Source organism: Vidua chalybeata, chromosome 5 (assembly GCF_026979565.1).
Source record: "Vidua chalybeata isolate OUT-0048 chromosome 5, bVidCha1 merged haplotype, whole genome shotgun sequence".
NCBI classification, from domain to species: domain Eukaryota; kingdom Metazoa; phylum Chordata; class Aves; order Passeriformes; family Viduidae; genus Vidua; species Vidua chalybeata.
This window is the reverse complement of record NC_071534.1, coordinates 71,809,053-71,827,477: the sequence shown is the minus strand read 5'-3', so window position 1 is coordinate 71,827,477 and position 18,425 is coordinate 71,809,053. Positions and strand designations below refer to the sequence as shown.

Below are 18,425 nucleotides of genomic sequence, written 5' to 3'. Positions count from 1 at the left end.
GGGACACGGCACGGCGTAGCACGGCGTGGCACCCGCACCCGAACCTGTGCCACACCTGAACCTGCACCCGTGCCACCCGCAGCGACGCCTCGATGGCCGCCGCGCCCCGGGGACACGGCACGGCGTGGCACCCTCACCTGTGCCCTCACCTGTAGCTGTCCCCGCCCCTGTCCCCAGGCTGTCCCCGCCCCTGTCCATCGTGTCACCCACCTCGGGGGGGATGTCCCACTGCAGGCGCTGGGGGGGGCCAGCTGCCGCCTGGGGTCCCCCTTGCAGTGCCCCCCCTCCGTGTAGCCCAGCTGGAACTTGTCCGTGGCCAGCATGAACTGGGGGGGACAAGGGGCATTGGGCTTGGGGGGAGGGGGGGAATTGACCCCCCCAGCCCCCCAAACCCCCATCCCCACAACTCCATAACCCCCCAGAGCCTCAATTCCACGATCTGCCCGGACCCCAAATCCCCAGGACCCTCAAGCCCCCAACCCCGAATTCCCAAGACCCCCGATCACCCAATTCTGTGGCCCCCAGACCCCCAATTCCATGGCCCCCCAACCCTTGAGCTCCCCGACCCCTCAATTCCATGACCCTCCAACACCCAAATCCCCAAATCCCCTGGGCCCCAATTCCATGGCCCCCCAAACCCCAAATCCCCAAATCCTCAAGACCCCCAAGACCTCCAAACGTCCCTGATCACCCCCAGCCCCCCAAGCCCCTCGAACCCCTCTGTCCCCCAAAGCCCCCGTCACCCCAACTCCCTGAGCCCCCCAGGCCCCCCCATTCCAAGCCCTCAGGGCCCCTCCAGCACCCCAGAATCCCGACCCTCACCCCACACCCCCAGGCAGAACCCCCACATCTTCCCCCCTCCCTGCCCCCAAACGGGGGTCCCCAGCCTTGGGGTGCCCTACAGGGGTCCCCAACTGAGGGTCCCCAGCCTGGGGGTGCCTGGCAGGGGTCCCCAGCCCTTGGGGCACCCTGTGGGGTCACCAGCCGGGGGTCCTCAGCCCTGAAGTGCCCCACTGGGGGTGTCCCCGCCCCACTGGGGGTGTCCCCGCCCCACTGGGGGTGTCCCCCCCCCGATGGGGGTGTCCCCGCGCCCCGGTACCTCCCAGAGGTGCCCCACGATGGGGGCGTCGGCCCAGGAGTGCTCGGCGTTGGCCCCGACCTTGCCGTTCTTGTAGACCACCAGCGTGAAGGACTTGTCGAACCAGCTGGGGGGCGGCACGGGGGGTTTGGGGGGGATTTGGGGGGTGTTTGGGGGGTGTTTGGGGGGCAGAGGGTACCGAGGGGGGGGAGGGCAGGGGGGGGAATGTGGGGAGCTGGCAGGGGAGGGTGGGGGGTTGGAAGGGTTCGGGGGATCTGGGGGGTTTTGGGGTGCGCGCAGGGGGTGGAGCAGCAGGGATGGGGTGCTGGAGGGCTGATGGTGTTGGGGTGTCTTGGGGGTGTCTGGGAATGGGTCTGGGGCCTGGGATTGTAGGATGGGAGTGCTGAAGGTGCTGGGGGGGGGGGATTTGGGGTCCCAGCAGGGTTTTGGGTGCCCATCGGTCACAGCAGGGCAGGAGGGACTTGGGTGATGGGGTCTGGGGGGGCTGAGATGATGTGGGGGGGGGGGTTCAAAGGGGCTGGGGGGGAGGCCCGGGGGTGTTTTGGGGTGCGGGTGTTTTGGGGTCATAGCAGTGTCCGTGCAGCAGGGACTGGGCTGGGTGGGGATTTGGGGTGTCTGTGGGTACCGGGGGCAGGTTTTGGGTCTCAGGGGCAGGTTTTGGGCGCGCACAGTCGTAGCAGCGGGTGGCAGGGACTGGGCTGGGTGGGGATTTGGGGTGTCTGTGGGTACCGGGGGCAGGTTTTGGGGCGCGCACGGTCGTAGCAGCGGCCGTGCAGCAGGGACTGGGCTGGGTGGGGATTTGGGGTGTCTGTGGGTACCGGGGGCAGGTTTTGGGGCGCGCACCGGTCGTAGCAGCGGCCGTGCAGCAGGGACTTGGCGTAGGCGTCCATGCAGCCGGGCCGGGCGGGCTCGTGGCCGTGCTCCTCCTCGTCCAGCGTGAGGAAGAAGGCCGCGCGCTCGATGGCGTCCAGGGCCGCCTTGTTGGGGCCGCGGCTGAAGAACCGCGCCCGCGCCTCGGCCCACGGCACCCTGCGCAGCCCCGGTCAGCGCGGGGCGCCCGGCGCCCCTCGACCCCACGGCGGGGCCGTCGATGACCCTCTGAGCCCCCCACCCATGGGGGGTGTCCCCGTGCCCGCAGGGCGACAGGGATGGGGACAGGACGCACCGGTGGGTTCCCGGTGCTCCCGGTGTTCCCAGTATCCCCAGTGTGCCCAGTCCTCCTGGAGTTCCCAGGAGCCCACTATGCCCAGCATCCCCAGTATGGCCAGTGTTCCCAGCGTTCCTGGAGTTCCCAGTGTTCCCAGTGTTCCCAGTACACCCAACATCCCCATTATTCCTGGTGTTCCCAGAGTTCCCGTGCCTAGTGTCCCCATTATTCCAAATATTCCCATTACTCCCATTATTCCCAGTGTCCCTGGAGTTCCCAGGTGCCCAGCATCCCAGTATGCCCAACATCCCCATCATTCCTGGAGTTCTCCGGTATTTCCAGGCGCCCAGTGTCCCCAGTATCCCCATTTTTCCCAGTGTTCCCAGAGTTCCCAGCACCCCAGTATGCCCAACACCCCATTATTCCCAGTATTCCTGGAGCTCTAGGTATTTCCAGGTGCCCAGTGTCCCCCATTATCCCCAGAGTTCCCAGGTGCCCAGCATCCCCGTCTCCCCATTATCCCCGTTATTCCTGGGAGTTCCCGGTAATTCCACGTCTCCAGTGTCCCCAGTGTTCCCGGAATTCCCAGCATGCCCAACACCCCCGTTATTCCCGGAGCTCCGCGGTGTGCCCACCATTCCCACCATTCCCGGTGCCCGCACACCTTTCCCCGGCGGTGAGCGCCGCCAGCCGCTCCTCCCCGGGCTGGGGGGGTGAGGGATCATCCAGGATCCTCTGGAATTGCATCTCCAGGTCGGCGGGCGGCAGCAGCTGCCCCCCGTAGTACAGCCACACCTTGTAGTAGCGGCCCTTGTGGTACACGGCCAGGTGTTTGCTGTCCGCCAGGTGCAGCAGCGTGTCTGGGGGGGGGGGGCACGGGGGGCTCAGGGCGGCGGGGACCCCCCCCGGGACCACCGCCCCCCCCCCCCCCCCCCGCCCCCCGGCCCCGTACCCGTCTCCTTTCCCGGGATGCGGGTGGTGTTGAACATCCGCTCCGACTGGTACGAGCACATGGGCACCACGCCCAGGGCCATCATCTGGGGGGGACACGGGTCAGGGGGGGTCGGGGGGGGGGGACACGGGTCAGGGGGGGTCGGGGGGGGTCTGTGTCCCCATCTCTGCCGCTGTCACCCCCCCCCCCCCCCGGGTCCGGGCCCCCCGCCACCCCATGGTGACACCGCCCTGCTTCCGCCCCACAGAGCTCTCCCAGGACCCCCAAAATCCATGGGATCCACACAGCTCCCTCAGCCCCACGGGAGCCCCAGGATCCCCCAGACCCCTGGGACCCCCCACACCCCCAGCCCCATGTGACCCCCCCTTAACTCCCCCAGCCCCCTGGGAGCCCCCCACCTCCCCCAGCCCCTGGGACCCCCAAACCCCTCAGTTCCACCGCACTCCCAGCTCTCCCAGCCTCACGGGACCCCCCTGGGACCTCCAACCCCATGGGACCCCCCAGCTCCACTGGGCCCCCCCAGTTCTCCCTCACCGGGGGATCTCCCCCAGTCCAGCCGCCTCCGGTACAACCTCACCTCCCTCCCCCCGGGACCCCCCGCCCCATGGGACCCCCTGGACCCCCCCCAAGCCCCCCGGGCCCCCGGTTGCCCCTCACCGGGGGGATCTCGCCCCGGTCCAGCCGCCGCCGGTAGAGTATCATGGAGTGCACGGCGTTGGCCGCCCGCGCGGCCTGGATGGGGCTGGGGGTCACGTACAGGAAATCCTGGGGACAGGGGACACGGCGCGTGTCGCGGGTGGTGCCGGGGGGGTCCCCGGGGGGGGGTTGGGGGTCCCCCAGCCCCCTACCACCCCTTACCATGGCGTAGTAGTTGCTGTTGACCATGAGGGGGCTGCGGCCGCGCAGGTAAATGTACTCCTCCCACCAGTCACTGACCTGCGGGAACGGGGACAGGGACAGGGGACAGGGGACAGCGGGGACAGCGGGGACAGCGGGAGGACGAGAGCACAGGGACAGCGATGGAGAGAGGCAACCGCGAAAAGCCACAGGGAGGGGGACATGGGATAAGGGACAGGGACAAGGGAGAGGGGACAGGGGCAGGAACAGGGATGGAGACAAGGAACGGGGACAGGAGACAGGGGGATGGGACAGGGACAAGGACAGGGGACAGGAACGGGGATGGGGACAGGAATGGGGGACAGGGACAAGGGTTAGGAGACAGGGACAAGGAAAGGAGATGGGGGAAGGAACAGGGATGGGGACAGGTGAAAGGGACAGGAAACAGGGACAGAAAGAGGGGACAGTGAATGGGTACGGGATCCTCTGCCCCTACTGCTCCAGCCGGGACACCCAGGAGATCCCAAATCCCTCCTCATGCTGCTGGGAGGGGACACCAGTTCCGAGGCCACCGCCCCAAAGGCTGCGGGGTCCCCGCTGTCCCCAGGTGACCCCACACTCACATAGTTGGTTGTCCACCAGGACTTGAGGCGCAGGTACCGCTGGAGCCGCGGCGCCGTCTTCTCCTGGAACTCCTTGGCCAGCGCCGCCATCTCCAGGTACTTGTCATCGTCCAGGAGCGGCCGCACCGACTCCAGGTACTGCGGGAGGGGACACGGGGTGACCCCACTGCCGCGGCCGGTCACCCCACGGGCCCCCCAGCCCCACGGGGGTGGCGTACCCGGGCGACGGTGGCTTTCACGGGGGGCACCGGGAGCTTGGGAAGGGAGCTCTGGAAGCTGTAGAGAAGGGGCTTGCGGATGGACATGATCTTCATCAGCGCCTGCGGGAGCAGCAGCAGGAGGAGGAGGAAGAGGAGGAGGAGGAGGAGGGATGGAGTGAGGATCCACGGCTCCCGCAGCTCCCAAAGAACTCCAGGCACCCACGGCTAAGGGCTCCCAGAGCTCCAACAACTCCCACGGCACCCACGGCACCCAAAGCTCCCACACCAGCCGCAGCTCCCACGGCATCCGTGGCTGCCACGGCAGCCAAAGCTCCCGGTTCCCAAAGCACCCGAGGTTCCCACAGCTCCCACAGCTCCCCGAGTTCCCACAGCTCCCATGGTTTCTACATCTCCAAAGGCTCCCACACCAGCCACAGCTCCCACAGCTCCCATGGCATCCACAGCACCCAAAACTCCCACAGCTCCCACACCAGCCACAGCTCCCACAGCTCCCATGGCATCCACAGCACCCAAAACTCCCACAGCTCCCACACCAGCCACAGCTCCCACAGCTCCCATGGCATCCACAGCACCCAAAACTCCCACAGCTCCCACACCAGCCACAGCTCCAACAGCTCCCACAACTCCCACGGCACCCATGGCACCCAAAATTGCCACAGCACCCAAAGCTCCAAAGGCTCCCATATCTCCCATTGCTCCCACAGTTCCCAAAACTCCCTCATCTCCCAGGACTCCCAGAGTTTCCCTCCCATAACTCAAATGGCTCTCACAGCTCCCACAGCATGCACAGCCTCCACGGCTCCCAAAGCTCCCAAAGCTCCCACGGCTCCCACATCTCCCAAGGCTCCCACGGCTCCTGAAGTTCCCACATCTTCCACAGCTCCCCACATCTCCCAAAGCTCCCACGGCTCCCAAATTTCCCTCAGCTCCCAAATTTCCCTCAGCTCCTGCATCTCCCAAAGTTCCCACAGCTTCCAAAGCTCCCACATCTCCCAAATTTCCCTCAGCTCCCAAAGTTCCTGCATCTCCCAAAGCTCCCAAAGTCCCCACATCTCCCACAGCTCCCCACATCTCCCACAGTTCCTGCAGCTCCTGCATCTCCCAAAGTCCCCACAGCTCCCACATCTCCCGGTGCTCCCAGAGCTCCCAAATTTCCCTCAGCTCCCAAAGTTCCCGCAGCTCCTGCATCTCCCAAAGTTCCCACAGCTTCCAAAGCTCCCACGGCTCCCACATATCCCGGTGCTCCCAGAGCTCCCAAATTTCCCTCAGCTCCCACGGTTCCTGCAGCTCCTGCATCTCCCAAAGTTCCCACAGCTTCCAAAGCTCTCACGGCTCCCAAATTTCCCTCAGCTCCCAAAGTTCCCGCAGCTCCTGCATCTCCCAAAGCCCTCACATTTCCCACAGCTCCACCCATCTCCCAAATTTCCCTCAGCTCCCAAAGTTCCTGCAGTTCCTGCATCTCCCAAAGTCCCCACAGCTCCCCACATCTCCCAAATTTCCCTCAGCTCCCACAGTTCCCGCAGCTCCCGCATCTCCCAAAGTCCCCACATCTCCCAAAGCTCCCAAAGTCCCCACATCTCCCAAAGCTCCCAAAGTCCCCACATCTCCCAAAGCTCCCAAAGTCCCCACATCTCCCAAAGCTCCCAAAGTCCCCACATCTCCCAAAGCTCCCGCATCTCCCAAAGTTCCCACGTCTCCCGGTGCTCCCACAGCTCCCGCATCTCCCCACACGTCCCGGCGCTCCCGGCGCGGGTGCCGCTCACAATCCAGAGCCGGGTGCTGCGGCTCATGTGCCCGTGGGGCTCGAACATCCAGCCGTGGTAGGAGAGCAGCAGGCGGAGCAGCCTCCGGAAGAGCAGCACGGCCGCCAGCCACGCGCCCGTGGAGAACACCACGGTGCTGACCACGGTCTGCGCCTGGGGGGTCAGCGCCTCGCTGGGGACACGCGGGGGACACGCCTCAGGGCTGGGGACAGCCCGGCTGGGGTCCCTGCAGATGTCCCCAGGCAGGGCTGGGCCCCTGGCGGCATTCCCGGGGAACGTGGGGGCCGCGCCTGTGGAGCGGGACCCTCGGGGATGTCCCCAAGTGGGGTCCCTTGAGGGACGCCCCCAAATGGAGATGTCGCAGGCCCCCTGCACCTTCTGGGGGTTGGGGTCCCTCTGTGGGGACAGGGCTGTGCCCGCGCGGTGGGACCCCTTGAGGGACGACCCCCCAGATGGGGTGGGGATGTGCAGCGTGGAGCCCCCACGGGCCACGCCGGCCTTTGGGGCGTCCCCAGGGGGCCCTGCGGGTTGTCCCCAGCACGGCAGGTGACCGGCGGCCCACCCCGGCGACCTCGGGCCGCGTCCCCCCGCTCACCCGCGGGGCAGCCAGCGCTGGATGCGGGCGATGAGCCCCAGGGACGGATCCACCTGGCAGTAGCAGGAGCCGGCGGTGGCCATCACCACCACCATCCAGCTGGAGGGCGACGCGGGGTACACGCCGGTCAGGAAGCTGTTCTGTGGGCACAGCGGCGTCACGGCGGTGACCGGGGGAGGGGGGCCCTGCCGGGGGAGGGGGCGCGGGCGGCCGAGCCCACCTTGGCGCGGACCAAGCGCTTTTTCCACGAGTGGACGGCGGCCAGGTAGAGCTGGCGCACGGCCTCGCGGCTCAGGTGGAAGTCCAAGCCCTCGGGGGTGACCGTGAACTGGAAGGCCACGGCCTGGTGGGCCTCCGCCATCCTGGAGACCCGCCGGTGGCACCTGCGGGGGGACACCGGGGCGATGGGCGCGGGGACGGCCACCCCCCGGCACGGGCCGCCTGCCACCGACAGGGGACCCCGGGGCGGAGGGGGGACCCCGGGGCGGAGGGGGGACCCCGGGGCGGTGGGTGTCCTCCCCGGTGTCCCCCGGGGGCGGTGCCAGCCCGGCGGTGGCCCGCGGGAGCCCCCCAGGCCGCGTCACGCGGCGCTGCTGGCCCGGTGCCCACTGAGGGAAGGGTCAGCGCTGTCACCGCCGCCAGCGCGGCCCCAGAGGGGACATCGGGGACAGCCCGGACCTGCCGGACCCCAGCGCCTGGCACACGCTGTACCCCTGCCCCGTGTCCCCTGCGGGAACGCGGCAGAGGCTGCACGGACACGGCCGGGGGGCCCCGGGGTGACACCGAGTCCCTGTGTCACCACGGGGGTCCCCGGAGACCTCCCCGCTCCGGGGGGGGGGGGCACAAAGCCCCCCCCCCCCCACAGCTCTGGGACCCCCCCCCCCCCCCGTTGTGGGCACGCCCAGGGGCGTCGGGGGGTGACCCCCCTGTCCCCAGCACGGGGACCTTTCCCACGGTGGCCTTGGGCTGAGGGTGACAGCCACCCCCCGATCACAGCGGGGTCGCCGTGCCCTCTGCACCGCGTGGCGCCACCACTGTGCCCCACGGCTCGCCGCTGTGTCACCTGGCCCGGCACGGCGCCGGTGCCACCCCACGGCACGGCCTGGCCCGGCACGGCACGGCACGGCACCGTGAATGCACATCCCCGGCCCGGCAGCGGCACGGGCACTGCCCGGGTGTGCGCCACCGCCCCGTGTCACCCCGCAGGGCCCCGGGGCACGGCCCGGCCCTGCCCACCCTGTCCCGCGAGCCGTGTCCCCGCGTGTCCCCGCGGTGGGTGGCACCGGGGACACTCCCGCCGTGTCCCCCCGCCCAAGGTCACCGCGGCTCCGGGGCCGCCGAGCCCGGGGCGGCCCCGCCGCGGCCCCGCAGCCCCCGCGTGGGGCCGGGCCGCGCTCCGGGGCGGCGGGGCCGGACCCCCGGAGGGGACACGGCCCGGGGACCCGCGGTGGGGACCCCCGGCCAGGCGGGGGTCGCTCCCCACGGACACGCGTGGGAGCCGGTACCGGGCGCGACGCCGCGGGAGGGACGGGGGGTGGGGGGGGTTGCCGGTACCGGGGGTTCCCCCCGCGCTGCCGCCGCCCCCGCGGGGCTCCCCGCGCGTGGGTCCCGTGCGCGCCCCCTCCCCGGGGCCCGGTACCTGCGTGGGCAGCGCGGGGGCCGCGGCTCCGCGGGACGGCGGCTCCTGCGGCCGCGGCAGCCGCCAGCCGGTAACCGGACACCGGCGGGGCCGGGCGGGCCCGCTCCGCCCCCGGGGGGACCGCGACACCCGGGGGGGACCCCGACACGCCGGGACGGGCGGCGGCAGCCCCGGGACGGGGACCGCGACAGCCGGGGGGACCCGGGTCCCGGCACACGGACCGGTGTCCCGGGGGAAAGTGACACCCCGGGAATGCGACAGGAATCCCCGGCCGGGGGACAGCGACGTGTCGGGACAAGGACTCCCCGGGGGTCCCCGTCCCGGGACAGGGCTGGACATCCCGGGACAGCACGGGCATCCCCGGGGATAGGGCGGCATCAACAGCCCGGGCCACGGAGCGTCACCCCGGGGGGACAGTGGGGACAGCGGGGACCCACGTCCTGTGACAGGGACACATCCCGGGACAGGGACCCGCACCTGGGACAGGGACTCGGGACAGGGACACATCCCGGGACAGGGACCCGCGTCAGGGACATACAGACCAGGACACATCCCGGGACAGGGACCCGCACCTGGGACAGGGACCCGGGACAGGGACACATCCCGGGACAGGGACCCGCGTCAGGGACATACAGACCAGGACACATCCCGGGACAGGGACCCGCACCTGGGACAGGGACCCGGGACAGGGACACATCCCGGGACAGGGACCCGCGTCAGGGACATACAGACCAGGACACATCCCGGGACAGGGACCCGCACCTGGGACAGGGACCCGGGACAGGGACACACACGGGACAGGGACACACACGGGACAGGGACACATCCCGGGACAGGGACCCGCACCTGGGACAGGGACCCGGGACAGGAACACACACACAGGACAGGGACATATCTCGGGACAGGGACACATCCCGGGACAGGGACACATCTCGGGACAGGGACACACACACGGGACAGGGACACATCCCGGGACAGGGACCCGCGTCAGGGACGTACAGACCAGGACACGGACCCGGGACAGGGACACGCATCCTGGGGACAGGGACAGCGGCTCTGCCCGAGGTCCGGGGGCTCCGCGTGTCCGTGCCCGGGGCAGTGGCCGCTGTCCCTGTCCCCGTGCCCTGCCTGTCACCTGCCCCTGGCTGTCACCTGCCCGACCTCTGGCCCCCGTCCCACTTGTCACCTGCCCGTCACCCTGAGTGTCACCTGCCCATTCCCTGCCAGGTGCCCTGGCTGTCCCCTACCCGTGCTCTGTCACTCGCTTGTCCCCTGCCCATGCTCTGGTTGTCACCCGCCTGCTCCTTGCCCGGTGTTCGGGCTGTCACCTCCCTGTCCCCTTGTCCCCTGCTCGGTGTCCTGGCTGTCACCTAGCTGTCACCTCCCTGTCCCCTTGTCCCCTGCTCGGTGTCCTGGCTGTCACCTAGCTGTCACCTCCCTGTCCCCTGCCCATTCCCTGACCCCTGTCCTGGCTGTCACCTCCCTGTCCCCACCCTGAAGGGACAGGGGAGGGGTCTGCAGCACCCGGGACCCCCACCCCAAAGTGCCCCCCCGCACCCCCCCCATGTCACCCCCCGTGTCCCTTGTCCCCCACAGCCCCTCCCCCCTCTGCCCCACGGCGATTGGGGGGTCCCGGGGGGGCGGATTTGGGGAGGGGGGAGGAAGAGGTGGGAATTTGGGGAGGGGGCGTTTAGAGGTCTGGGATTTGGGGAGGGGAGGATTTTGGGGGTGGGATTTGGGGAGGGGGCAGAAGGAACAGTCGGGAATTTGGGGGCGGGATTTGGGGAAGGCGGATATTGGGGTGGGATTTGGGGAGGGGGAATTCGAAGGGGCGAGATTTAGGGCGGGATATTGGGGTGGGATTTGGGGAGGGGGAATTTGCAGGGGTGAGATTTAGGGCGGGATTTTGGGGTGGGATTTGGGGAGGGGGAATTCGAAGGCCGGGACTTAGGGCGGGATTTAGGGCGGGATTTGGGAAGGGGGAATTTGGGGGGGTGACATTTGGGGAGGAGGGAATTTGAAGGGTTGGGATTTGGGTTGGGATTTGGGAAGGAGGGAATTTGAGGGTTGGGATTTGGGGAGGGATTTGGGAAGGGGGAATTTGGGGGCTGAGATTTGGGGCGGGGGAATTTGAAGGGCGGGACTTAGGACGGGATTTGGGAAGGGGGAATTTGAGGGTTGGGATTTGGGGCGGGATTTGGGAAGGAGGGAATTTGAGGGTTGGGATTTGGGGAAGGATTTGGGAAGGAGGGAATTTGAGGGTTGGGATTTGGGGCGGGATTTGGGAAGAGGGAATTTGAGGGTTGGGATTCGGGAAGGAGGGAATTTGAGGGTTGGGATTTGGGTTGGGATTTGGGGCGGGGGAATTTGAGGGTTGGGATTTGGGGCGGGATTTGGGAAGGAGGGAATTTGAGGATTGGGATTTGGGGCGGGATTTGGGAAGGAGGGGGAATTTGAAGGGTTGGGATTTGGGGCGGGATTTGGGAAGGAGGGGGAATTTGAAGGGTTGGGATTTGGGAAGGAGGGAATTTGAGGGTTGGGATTTGGGGCAGGATTTGGGAAGAGGGAATTTGAGGGTTGGGATTTGGGAAGGAGGGGGAATTTGAAGGGTTGGGATTTGGGAAGGAGGGGGAATTTGAAGGGTTGGGATTTGGGAAGGGGGAATTTGAGGGCTGGGATTTGGGGCGGGATTTGGGAAGGAGGGAATTTGAGGGTTGGGATTTGGGGCGGGATTTGGGAAGGAGGGGGAATTTGAAGGGTTGGGATTTGGGAAGGAGGGAATTTGAGGGTTGGGATTTGGGGCGGGATTTGGGAAGGAGGGAATTTGAGGGTTGGGATTTGGGGCGGGATTTGGGAAGGAGGACTCGAGCGCCGGCCCCAGCGCGGCTTTATTGGTCTGACTTTTACATTCTGCTGTCGGAACGGGGGGGCCCCGGGAGCCCCCCGGCCCCAGATCTGCGGGCGGGGGGCACTGAGGTACAAACAGGGGTCCCCCACCCCCTCTGCGACACCCCAAAACCCCCCCAGACCCACCCCAAACCCCCGATACTGGCCAGGGGTGCGGATTTGGGGGTCCCCACGGCCCCCAAATCCCACCCTTCCCGGGGGGGTGGGGGTGGTCCCGGGTCTCAGCCCCCCCCAAACCGTTGTGGTGCCCCCCCCCCCCCAAACTGTCAGGGCCCCCCAAACCGTTGTGAACCCCCCAAACCGTCCCAACGCCCCCCAAAGGGGGGGGGGGGGCCTGGGGGGGGCAGGATTTGGGGGATCCCCTCAGGAGCAGCGAGCCTTGTGCTGGAAATAAGCCTGGAAACGGCTCTGGGCGTAGTCCTGGGGGAAAAAACGGGGGAAAAGGGGAAAAATGGGGAAAAATGGGGGAAAAACGGGGGGAAAATGGGGAAAAATGGGGGGGAAAGGGGGGGAAAAGGGGGGGAAAAGGGGGGGAAAAGGGGGGGAAATGGGGAAATTGGGGAAAAATGGGGGAAATTGGGGGAAATTGGGGGAAATGGGGGAAAAAGGGGGGAAATGGGGGGTAAGGGGGGAAAAGGGGGGGAAATGGGGGGAAATGGGGGGGAAATGGGGGGAAATGGGGGAAAAAGGGGGGGAAAAGGGGGGGAAAAAGGGGGGGAAATGGGGGGGGAAAACGGGGGAAAAAAGGGGGGAAGGGGGGAAAATGGGGGGGGGAAATGGGGGGGGGGAAAATGGCGGGGGGGAATGGGGGGGAAAAACGGGGGGGGGGGGAAATGGGGGGAAAACCGGGGGGAAAACCGGGGGGGAAGGGGGATAAAGGGGAGGGAAAAAGGGGGGAAATTGGGAAAAAAGGGGGAAAACCGGGGGGAAATCAGGGTGGGGGGGGAGGAAAGGGAATAAAAGGGATAAAGGGGAGGGATAAAAGGGGAAAATGGGGCAAAAAAGTGGGAAAAAAGGGGGAGAAAACCGGGGGGGAAATCGGGAAAAGAGGAAAAAAAAGGGGAGAAATGGGGAGGGAAAGGAAATCAGGGGAATAAAGGAGGAAAAACGAGGGGAGAAAAGGGGAAAAAAGGAGGGGGAAACGGGGAGAAATGGGTGAAAAAAGGGGGAAAAGGGTGAAAACCTGGGGGAAGGCAGGGCAAGGGATAAAAGGGGGTTCGGGGGTGCAGCCCCCCAGGAGCCCCCCAGGCTCACCAGGTAGCCGAAGTGGATGGTGGAGATCTTGGCCTGCACCACGGACCACAGCCCCCAGAAGAAGTGGGAGGCCAGGGCAAAGCTGGGGGGGGGGGGAAATGGGGGGAGTGAGACCCCAAAACTGCCCCCAGGCACCCCAAAAGGGGCACAGAGAGCCCCAAAAGGGACAGAAACCCCAAATGGGGTCACAGAGACCCCAAATGGGGCCACAGAGACCCCAAAAGGGACAAAAACCCCAACTGGGGCCACAGAAACCCCAAAAGTGGCACAGAGACCCCAAATGGGGCCACAGAGACCCCAAATGGGACAAAAACCCCAAATGGGGACACAGAGATCCAGCAGAGGTACAGGGACCCCAAAAGTGGCACAGAGAGCCCCAAAAGGGACAGAGACCCCAAATGGGGCCACAGAGACCCCAAACGGGGACACAGAGACCCCAAAAAGGACAAAAACCCCAAATGGGGCCACCGAGACCCCAAATGGGGACACAGAGTCCCCAAAAGGGGACACAGAGACCCAGCAGAGGTACAGGGAGCCCAAAAGGGGCACAGAGAGCCCCAAAAGGGACAGAGACCCCAAATGGGGCCACAAAGACCCCAAATGGGGCCACAGAGACCCCAAAAGTGGCACAGAAATCCCAAAAGTGGCACAGAGATCCCAAAAGTGGTATAGAGACCCCAAATGGGGACACAGAGACCCAGCAGAGGTACAGGGACCCCAAAAGGGGCACAGAGACCCCAGGTGGGGTCCCAGGCCCCCGTAAACGGCACAGAAACACCAAAAGTGGCACAGAGACCCCAAACAGGGCCACAGAAATCCCCAAAAGTGGCACAGAAACCCCAAAGATGGCACAAAACCCCCAAAAGTGGCACAGAAATCCCAAAAGTGGCACAAAGACCCCAAACAGGGCCACAGAAACCCCAAAAGTGGCACAGAAACCCCAAAAGGTGGCCACAGAGACCCCCAAAAGTGGCACAGAGACCCCCAGATGAGGGCAGGGAGGACCCCAGGAGTGGCACAGAGACCCCAAAAGTGGCACAGAGACCCTGAACGGGGCCACAGAAAACCCCAAAAGTGGTGCAGAAACCCCAAAAGGTGGCACAGAGACCCCAAAGGTGGCACAGAGACCCCAAAGGTGGCACAGAGACCCCCAGATGAGGGCAGGGAGGACCCCAGGAGTGGCACAGAGACCCCGAGGAGGGGCGCAGCGCCCCCCAGCGGCGCCCCCCGCCCGTTACCGCTCGATCTCCCGCAGCAGCTCTTCCTCCTCCTCCTCCTCCTCCTCCTCCTCCCTCCTCCTCCTCCCGCCGCGCCGGGCCCCGCCCGCCCCTGCGCTCCCGCAGGTAGTGCCGGATGAAATGGAGCTGGGGGGGCACGGGGAGGGGGCTGCGACCCCAAAGAAACCCCCAAAGGGACCCCCCCAGCCCCAAGGGACACCCCCGGCCCCAAAAGACCCCTGTCCTGGTCCCAAAGGACCCCCCCAGGATCCCCAACAACCCCCCGCCCGGAGACCCCTCCGAGGGACCTCCCTGGCACCAAGGGACCCCAAAGGGACCCCCAAAGGAACCCCCCGGCCCCAAGGGACCCCCTCAGCCCCAAGGGACCCCAAAGGGACCCCCAAAGGGACACCCCGGCCCCAAGGGACCCCCTCAGCCCCAAGGGACCCCAAAGGGACCCCCAAAGGGACACCCCAGCCCCAAGGGACCCCAAAGGCACCCCTCCCGGCCCCAAGGGACCCCCTCAGGACCCCCCCAAAGGACCCCCAAAGGGACACCCCGGCCCCAAGGGACCCCCCAGCCCCAAAGGACCCCCAAAGGGACACCCCGGCCCCAAGGGACCCCAAAGGGACCCCAAAGGAACCCCCTGGCCCCAAGGGACCCCCTCAGCCCCAAGGGACCCAAAGGGACCCCCAAAGGAACCCCCCGGCCCCAAGGGACCCCCTCAGCCCCAAGGGACCCCAAAGGGACCCCCAAGGAACCCCCTGGCCCCAAGGGACCCCCTCAGCCCCAAGGGACCCCTCCAAGGGACTCATCCGGCCCCAAGGGACCCCAAAGGGACCCCCCAGCCCCAAGGGACCCTCAAAGGAACACCCCGGCCCCAAGGGACCCCCTCAGCCCCAAGGGACCCCAAAGGGACCCCCAAAGGGACACCCCAGCCCCAAGGGACCCCAAAGGCACCCCTCCCGGCCCCAAGGGACCCCCTCAGCCCCAAGGGACCCAAAAGGACCCCCAAAGGAACCCCCCGGCCCCAAGGGACCCCCTCAGCCCCAAGGGACCCCTCTAAGGGACCCCTCCCGGCCCCCAGGGCCCCCCCAGGCCCCCCCAGCCCCCCGGCCGCGGCCCCACCTGCTGCTGGCGGCTGGGGTAGTGCTCGGGGCGTGCCTGGAAGCAGGGCCAGCCCTCGCGGCTGTAGCTGTAAACCCACTCGCAGAAGTGATTGCCCAGGTCAAAGCCCCTGTGTGGGGTGGGGAGCGCACACGTCACCCCACTGCGGCCCCAAACCCGCCATGGGTCAGTGCTGAACCCCACTGCGGCCCCAAACCTGCCATGGGGTCAGTGCTGAACCCCACTGCGGCCCCAAACCCAATAGGGATCAGCACTGACCCCACTGCGGCCCCAAACCCAATAGGGATCAGCACTGACCCCACTGGGACCCCAAACCCACTGTGGGATCAGCACTGACCCCACTGGGACCCCAAACCCACTGTGGGATCAGCACTGACCCCACTGGGACCCCAAACCCACTGTGGGATCAGCACTGACCCCACTGGGACCCCAAACCCACTGTGGGATCAGCACTGACCCCACTGGGACCCCAAACCCAATAGGGATCAGCACTGACCCCACTGCAGCCCCAAACCCAATAGGGATCAGCACTGACCCCACTGCGGCCCCAAACCCACTGTGGGATCAGCACTGACCCCACTGCGGCCCCAAACCTGCCATGGGATCAGCACTGACCCCACTGCGGCCCCAAACCCACTGTGGGATCAGCACTGACCCCACTGGGACCCCAAACCCACTGTGGGATCAGCACTGACCCCACTGCGACCCCAAACCCACTGTGGGATCAGCACTGACCCCACTGCGGCCCCAAACCCAATAGGGATCAGCACTGACCCCACTGGGACCCCAAACCCACTGTGGGATCAGCACTGACCCCACTGCGGCCCCAAACCCAATAGGGATCAGCACTGACCCCACTGCGGCCCCAAACCCAATAGGGATCAGCACTGACCCCACTGCGGCCCCAAACCCACTGTGGGATCAGCACTGACCCCACTGGGACCCCAAACCCGCCATGGGATCAGCACTGACCCCACTGGGACCCCAAACCCACCAGGAGCCCCTAAGGGGAGCCCCAAATCCCACTGGGAGCGTGGAAAGGGAACAGGGGGTCCCAAATCCCACTGGGAGTGTGGAAAGGGAACAGGGGGTCCCAAATCCCACAGAGATCATGGAGTGGGGAGAGGCATCCCAAAATCCCAACGGGATGATGGAGAGGGGATTAAAGCCCCAAATCCCATTGGGAGTGTGGAGCGGGGGTCCCAAATCCCACCGGGGTCATGGAGCAGAGAGGTGAAACCCCAAATCCCACCGGGGTCATGGAGCAGAGAGGTGAGACCCCAAATCCCACCGGGGTAATGGAGCAGAGAGGTGAGACCCCAAATCCCACCGGGGTCATGGAGCAGAGAGGTGAAACCCCAAATCCCACCGGGGTCATGCAGCAGAGAGGTGAAACCCCAAATCCCACCGGGGTCATGGAGCAGAGAGGTGAAACCCCAAATCCCACCGGGGTCATGGAGCAGAGAGGTGAAACCCCAAATCCCACCGGGGTCACGGAGCAGAGAGGTGAAACCCCAAATCCCACCGGGGTCACGGAGCAGAGAGGTGAAACCCCAAATCCCACCGGGGTCATGGAGCAGAGAGGTGAAACCCCAAATCCCACCGGGGTCATGGAGCAGAGAGGTGAGACCCCAAATCCCACCGGGGTCATGGAGCAGAGAGGTGAAACCCCAAATCCCACCGGGGTCATGGAACAGAGAGGTGAAACCCCAAATCCCACCGGGGTCATGGAGCAGAGAGGTAAAACCCCAAATCCCACCGGGGTCATGGAGCAGAGAGGTGAAACCCCAAATCCCACCGGGGTCATGGAGCAGAGAGGTGAAACCCCAAATCCCACCGGGGTCACGGAGGGATGGAGGGACCCCAGATCCCACCCGGAACAGCGACTTGTGGGGTCCCCAAATCCCACCAGGAGCAGGGAGTGGTGCCGGGAAAACCCCAAATCCCACTGGGACCACGGAATATGAGTGGGAAGCCCCCAAATCCCAGTGGGATTATGGAGTGTGAGGGACCCCACACCCCTCGGGGATCCCCTAAAATCCCACCAGGAGTAGGGAGTGGTGACGGGGAGACCCCAAATCCCACCGGGACCATGGAATATGAGTGTGAAGCCCCCAAATCCCCCCAGGGACCCCAAACCCCTCAGGGACCCCCTAAAATCCCACCAGGAATAGGGAGTGGTGACGGGGAGACCCCAAATCCCACCAGGACCACGGAATATAAGTGTGAAGCCCCCAAATCCCAATGGGATTATGGAATGTGAGGGACCCCCAGGGATCCCCCAACACCTCCCAGGGACCCCAAACCCCTCAGGGACCCCCTAAAATCCCACCAGGAGCAGAGAGTGGTTACAGAGTGACCCCAAATCCCACCAGGACCACGGAATATGAGCGGGAAACCCCCAAATCCCAGTGGGATCATGGAATGTGAGGGACCTCCAGGGATCCCCCAAACCCCCCCAGGGACCCCAAAGCCCTCGGGGACCCCCTAAAATCCCACCAGGAGCAGAGAGTGGTGACCAGGAGACCCCAAATCCCACTGGGACTGTGGAACATGAACGGGAAGCCCCAAATCCCAGTGGGATTAAGGAGTTTGAGGGACCCCCAGGGATCCCCCAAACCCCCCCAGGGACCCCAAACCCCCTGGGACCCCCCAAACCCCCCCGGGACCCCCAGCCCACCGGTAGTTGTAGCTGCTGTACTCGAAGTCGATGAGCATGAGGCTGTCCGAGGAGCCCTCGCGCCCCGCCAGCAGCAGGATGTTCCCTGCGGGGTCGGCATCGGCGTTGGGGGGTCTGGGGGATTCCGGGGGGTCTGGGGGATTCCGGGGGGTCTGGGGCATCGGGGGTTTGGGGGACACGGGGGTGGCACTCACCCTCCTGCACGTCGTTGTGGCAGAAGACCACCGGGGACGGGGTGGCCTCCAGCAGGTCCCTGAGGGGAGAGAGGGGCTCAGAGGGGACACGGGGAGGGACAGGGGTGGGGACAGGGGGGGATCCCAGGATATGGGGACAGGGGGGGATCCCAGGATATGGGGACATGGG

The 18,425-nt window shown here is 66.3% G+C and overlaps 2 protein-coding genes across 2 annotated transcripts in view; both read right to left on the bottom strand.

The window, feature by feature from the left end:
* CPT1B (carnitine palmitoyltransferase 1B) overlaps positions 1-7,975 on the bottom strand; it is an 11,506-nt gene extending 3,531 nt beyond the window's left edge. Inside the window, 13 exon segments of the mRNA XM_053943568.1 lie at positions 150-239; positions 242-326; positions 1,100-1,205; positions 1,943-2,128; positions 2,911-3,106; positions 3,199-3,283; positions 3,856-3,963; positions 4,057-4,134; positions 4,659-4,796; positions 4,877-4,978; positions 6,643-6,814; positions 7,238-7,377; positions 7,458-7,975. Coding sequence (XP_053799543.1) covers positions 150-239; positions 242-326; positions 1,100-1,205; positions 1,943-2,128; positions 2,911-3,106; positions 3,199-3,283; positions 3,856-3,963; positions 4,057-4,134; positions 4,659-4,796; positions 4,877-4,978; positions 6,643-6,814; positions 7,238-7,377; positions 7,458-7,598 — 1,627 coding nt within the window. The 5' untranslated portion in view covers positions 7,599-7,975.
* Positions 7,867-18,425, bottom strand: part of LOC128788503 (collagen alpha-1(I) chain-like) — a 12,520-nt gene continuing 1,961 nt past the window's right edge. Inside the window, exons 3-10 of the mRNA XM_053943567.1 lie at positions 18,257-18,315; positions 18,063-18,147; positions 15,383-15,491; positions 14,276-14,401; positions 13,038-13,119; positions 11,722-12,203; positions 8,792-8,921; positions 7,867-7,964 (exon numbers count right to left, since the gene is read on the bottom strand). Of these exons, the coding sequence (XP_053799542.1) occupies positions 7,867-7,964; positions 8,792-8,921; positions 11,722-12,203; positions 13,038-13,119; positions 14,276-14,401; positions 15,383-15,491; positions 18,063-18,147; positions 18,257-18,315 (1,171 nt within the window). The remainder of the gene's footprint in view (positions 7,965-8,791; positions 8,922-11,721; positions 12,204-13,037; positions 13,120-14,275; positions 14,402-15,382; positions 15,492-18,062; positions 18,148-18,256; positions 18,316-18,425) is intronic.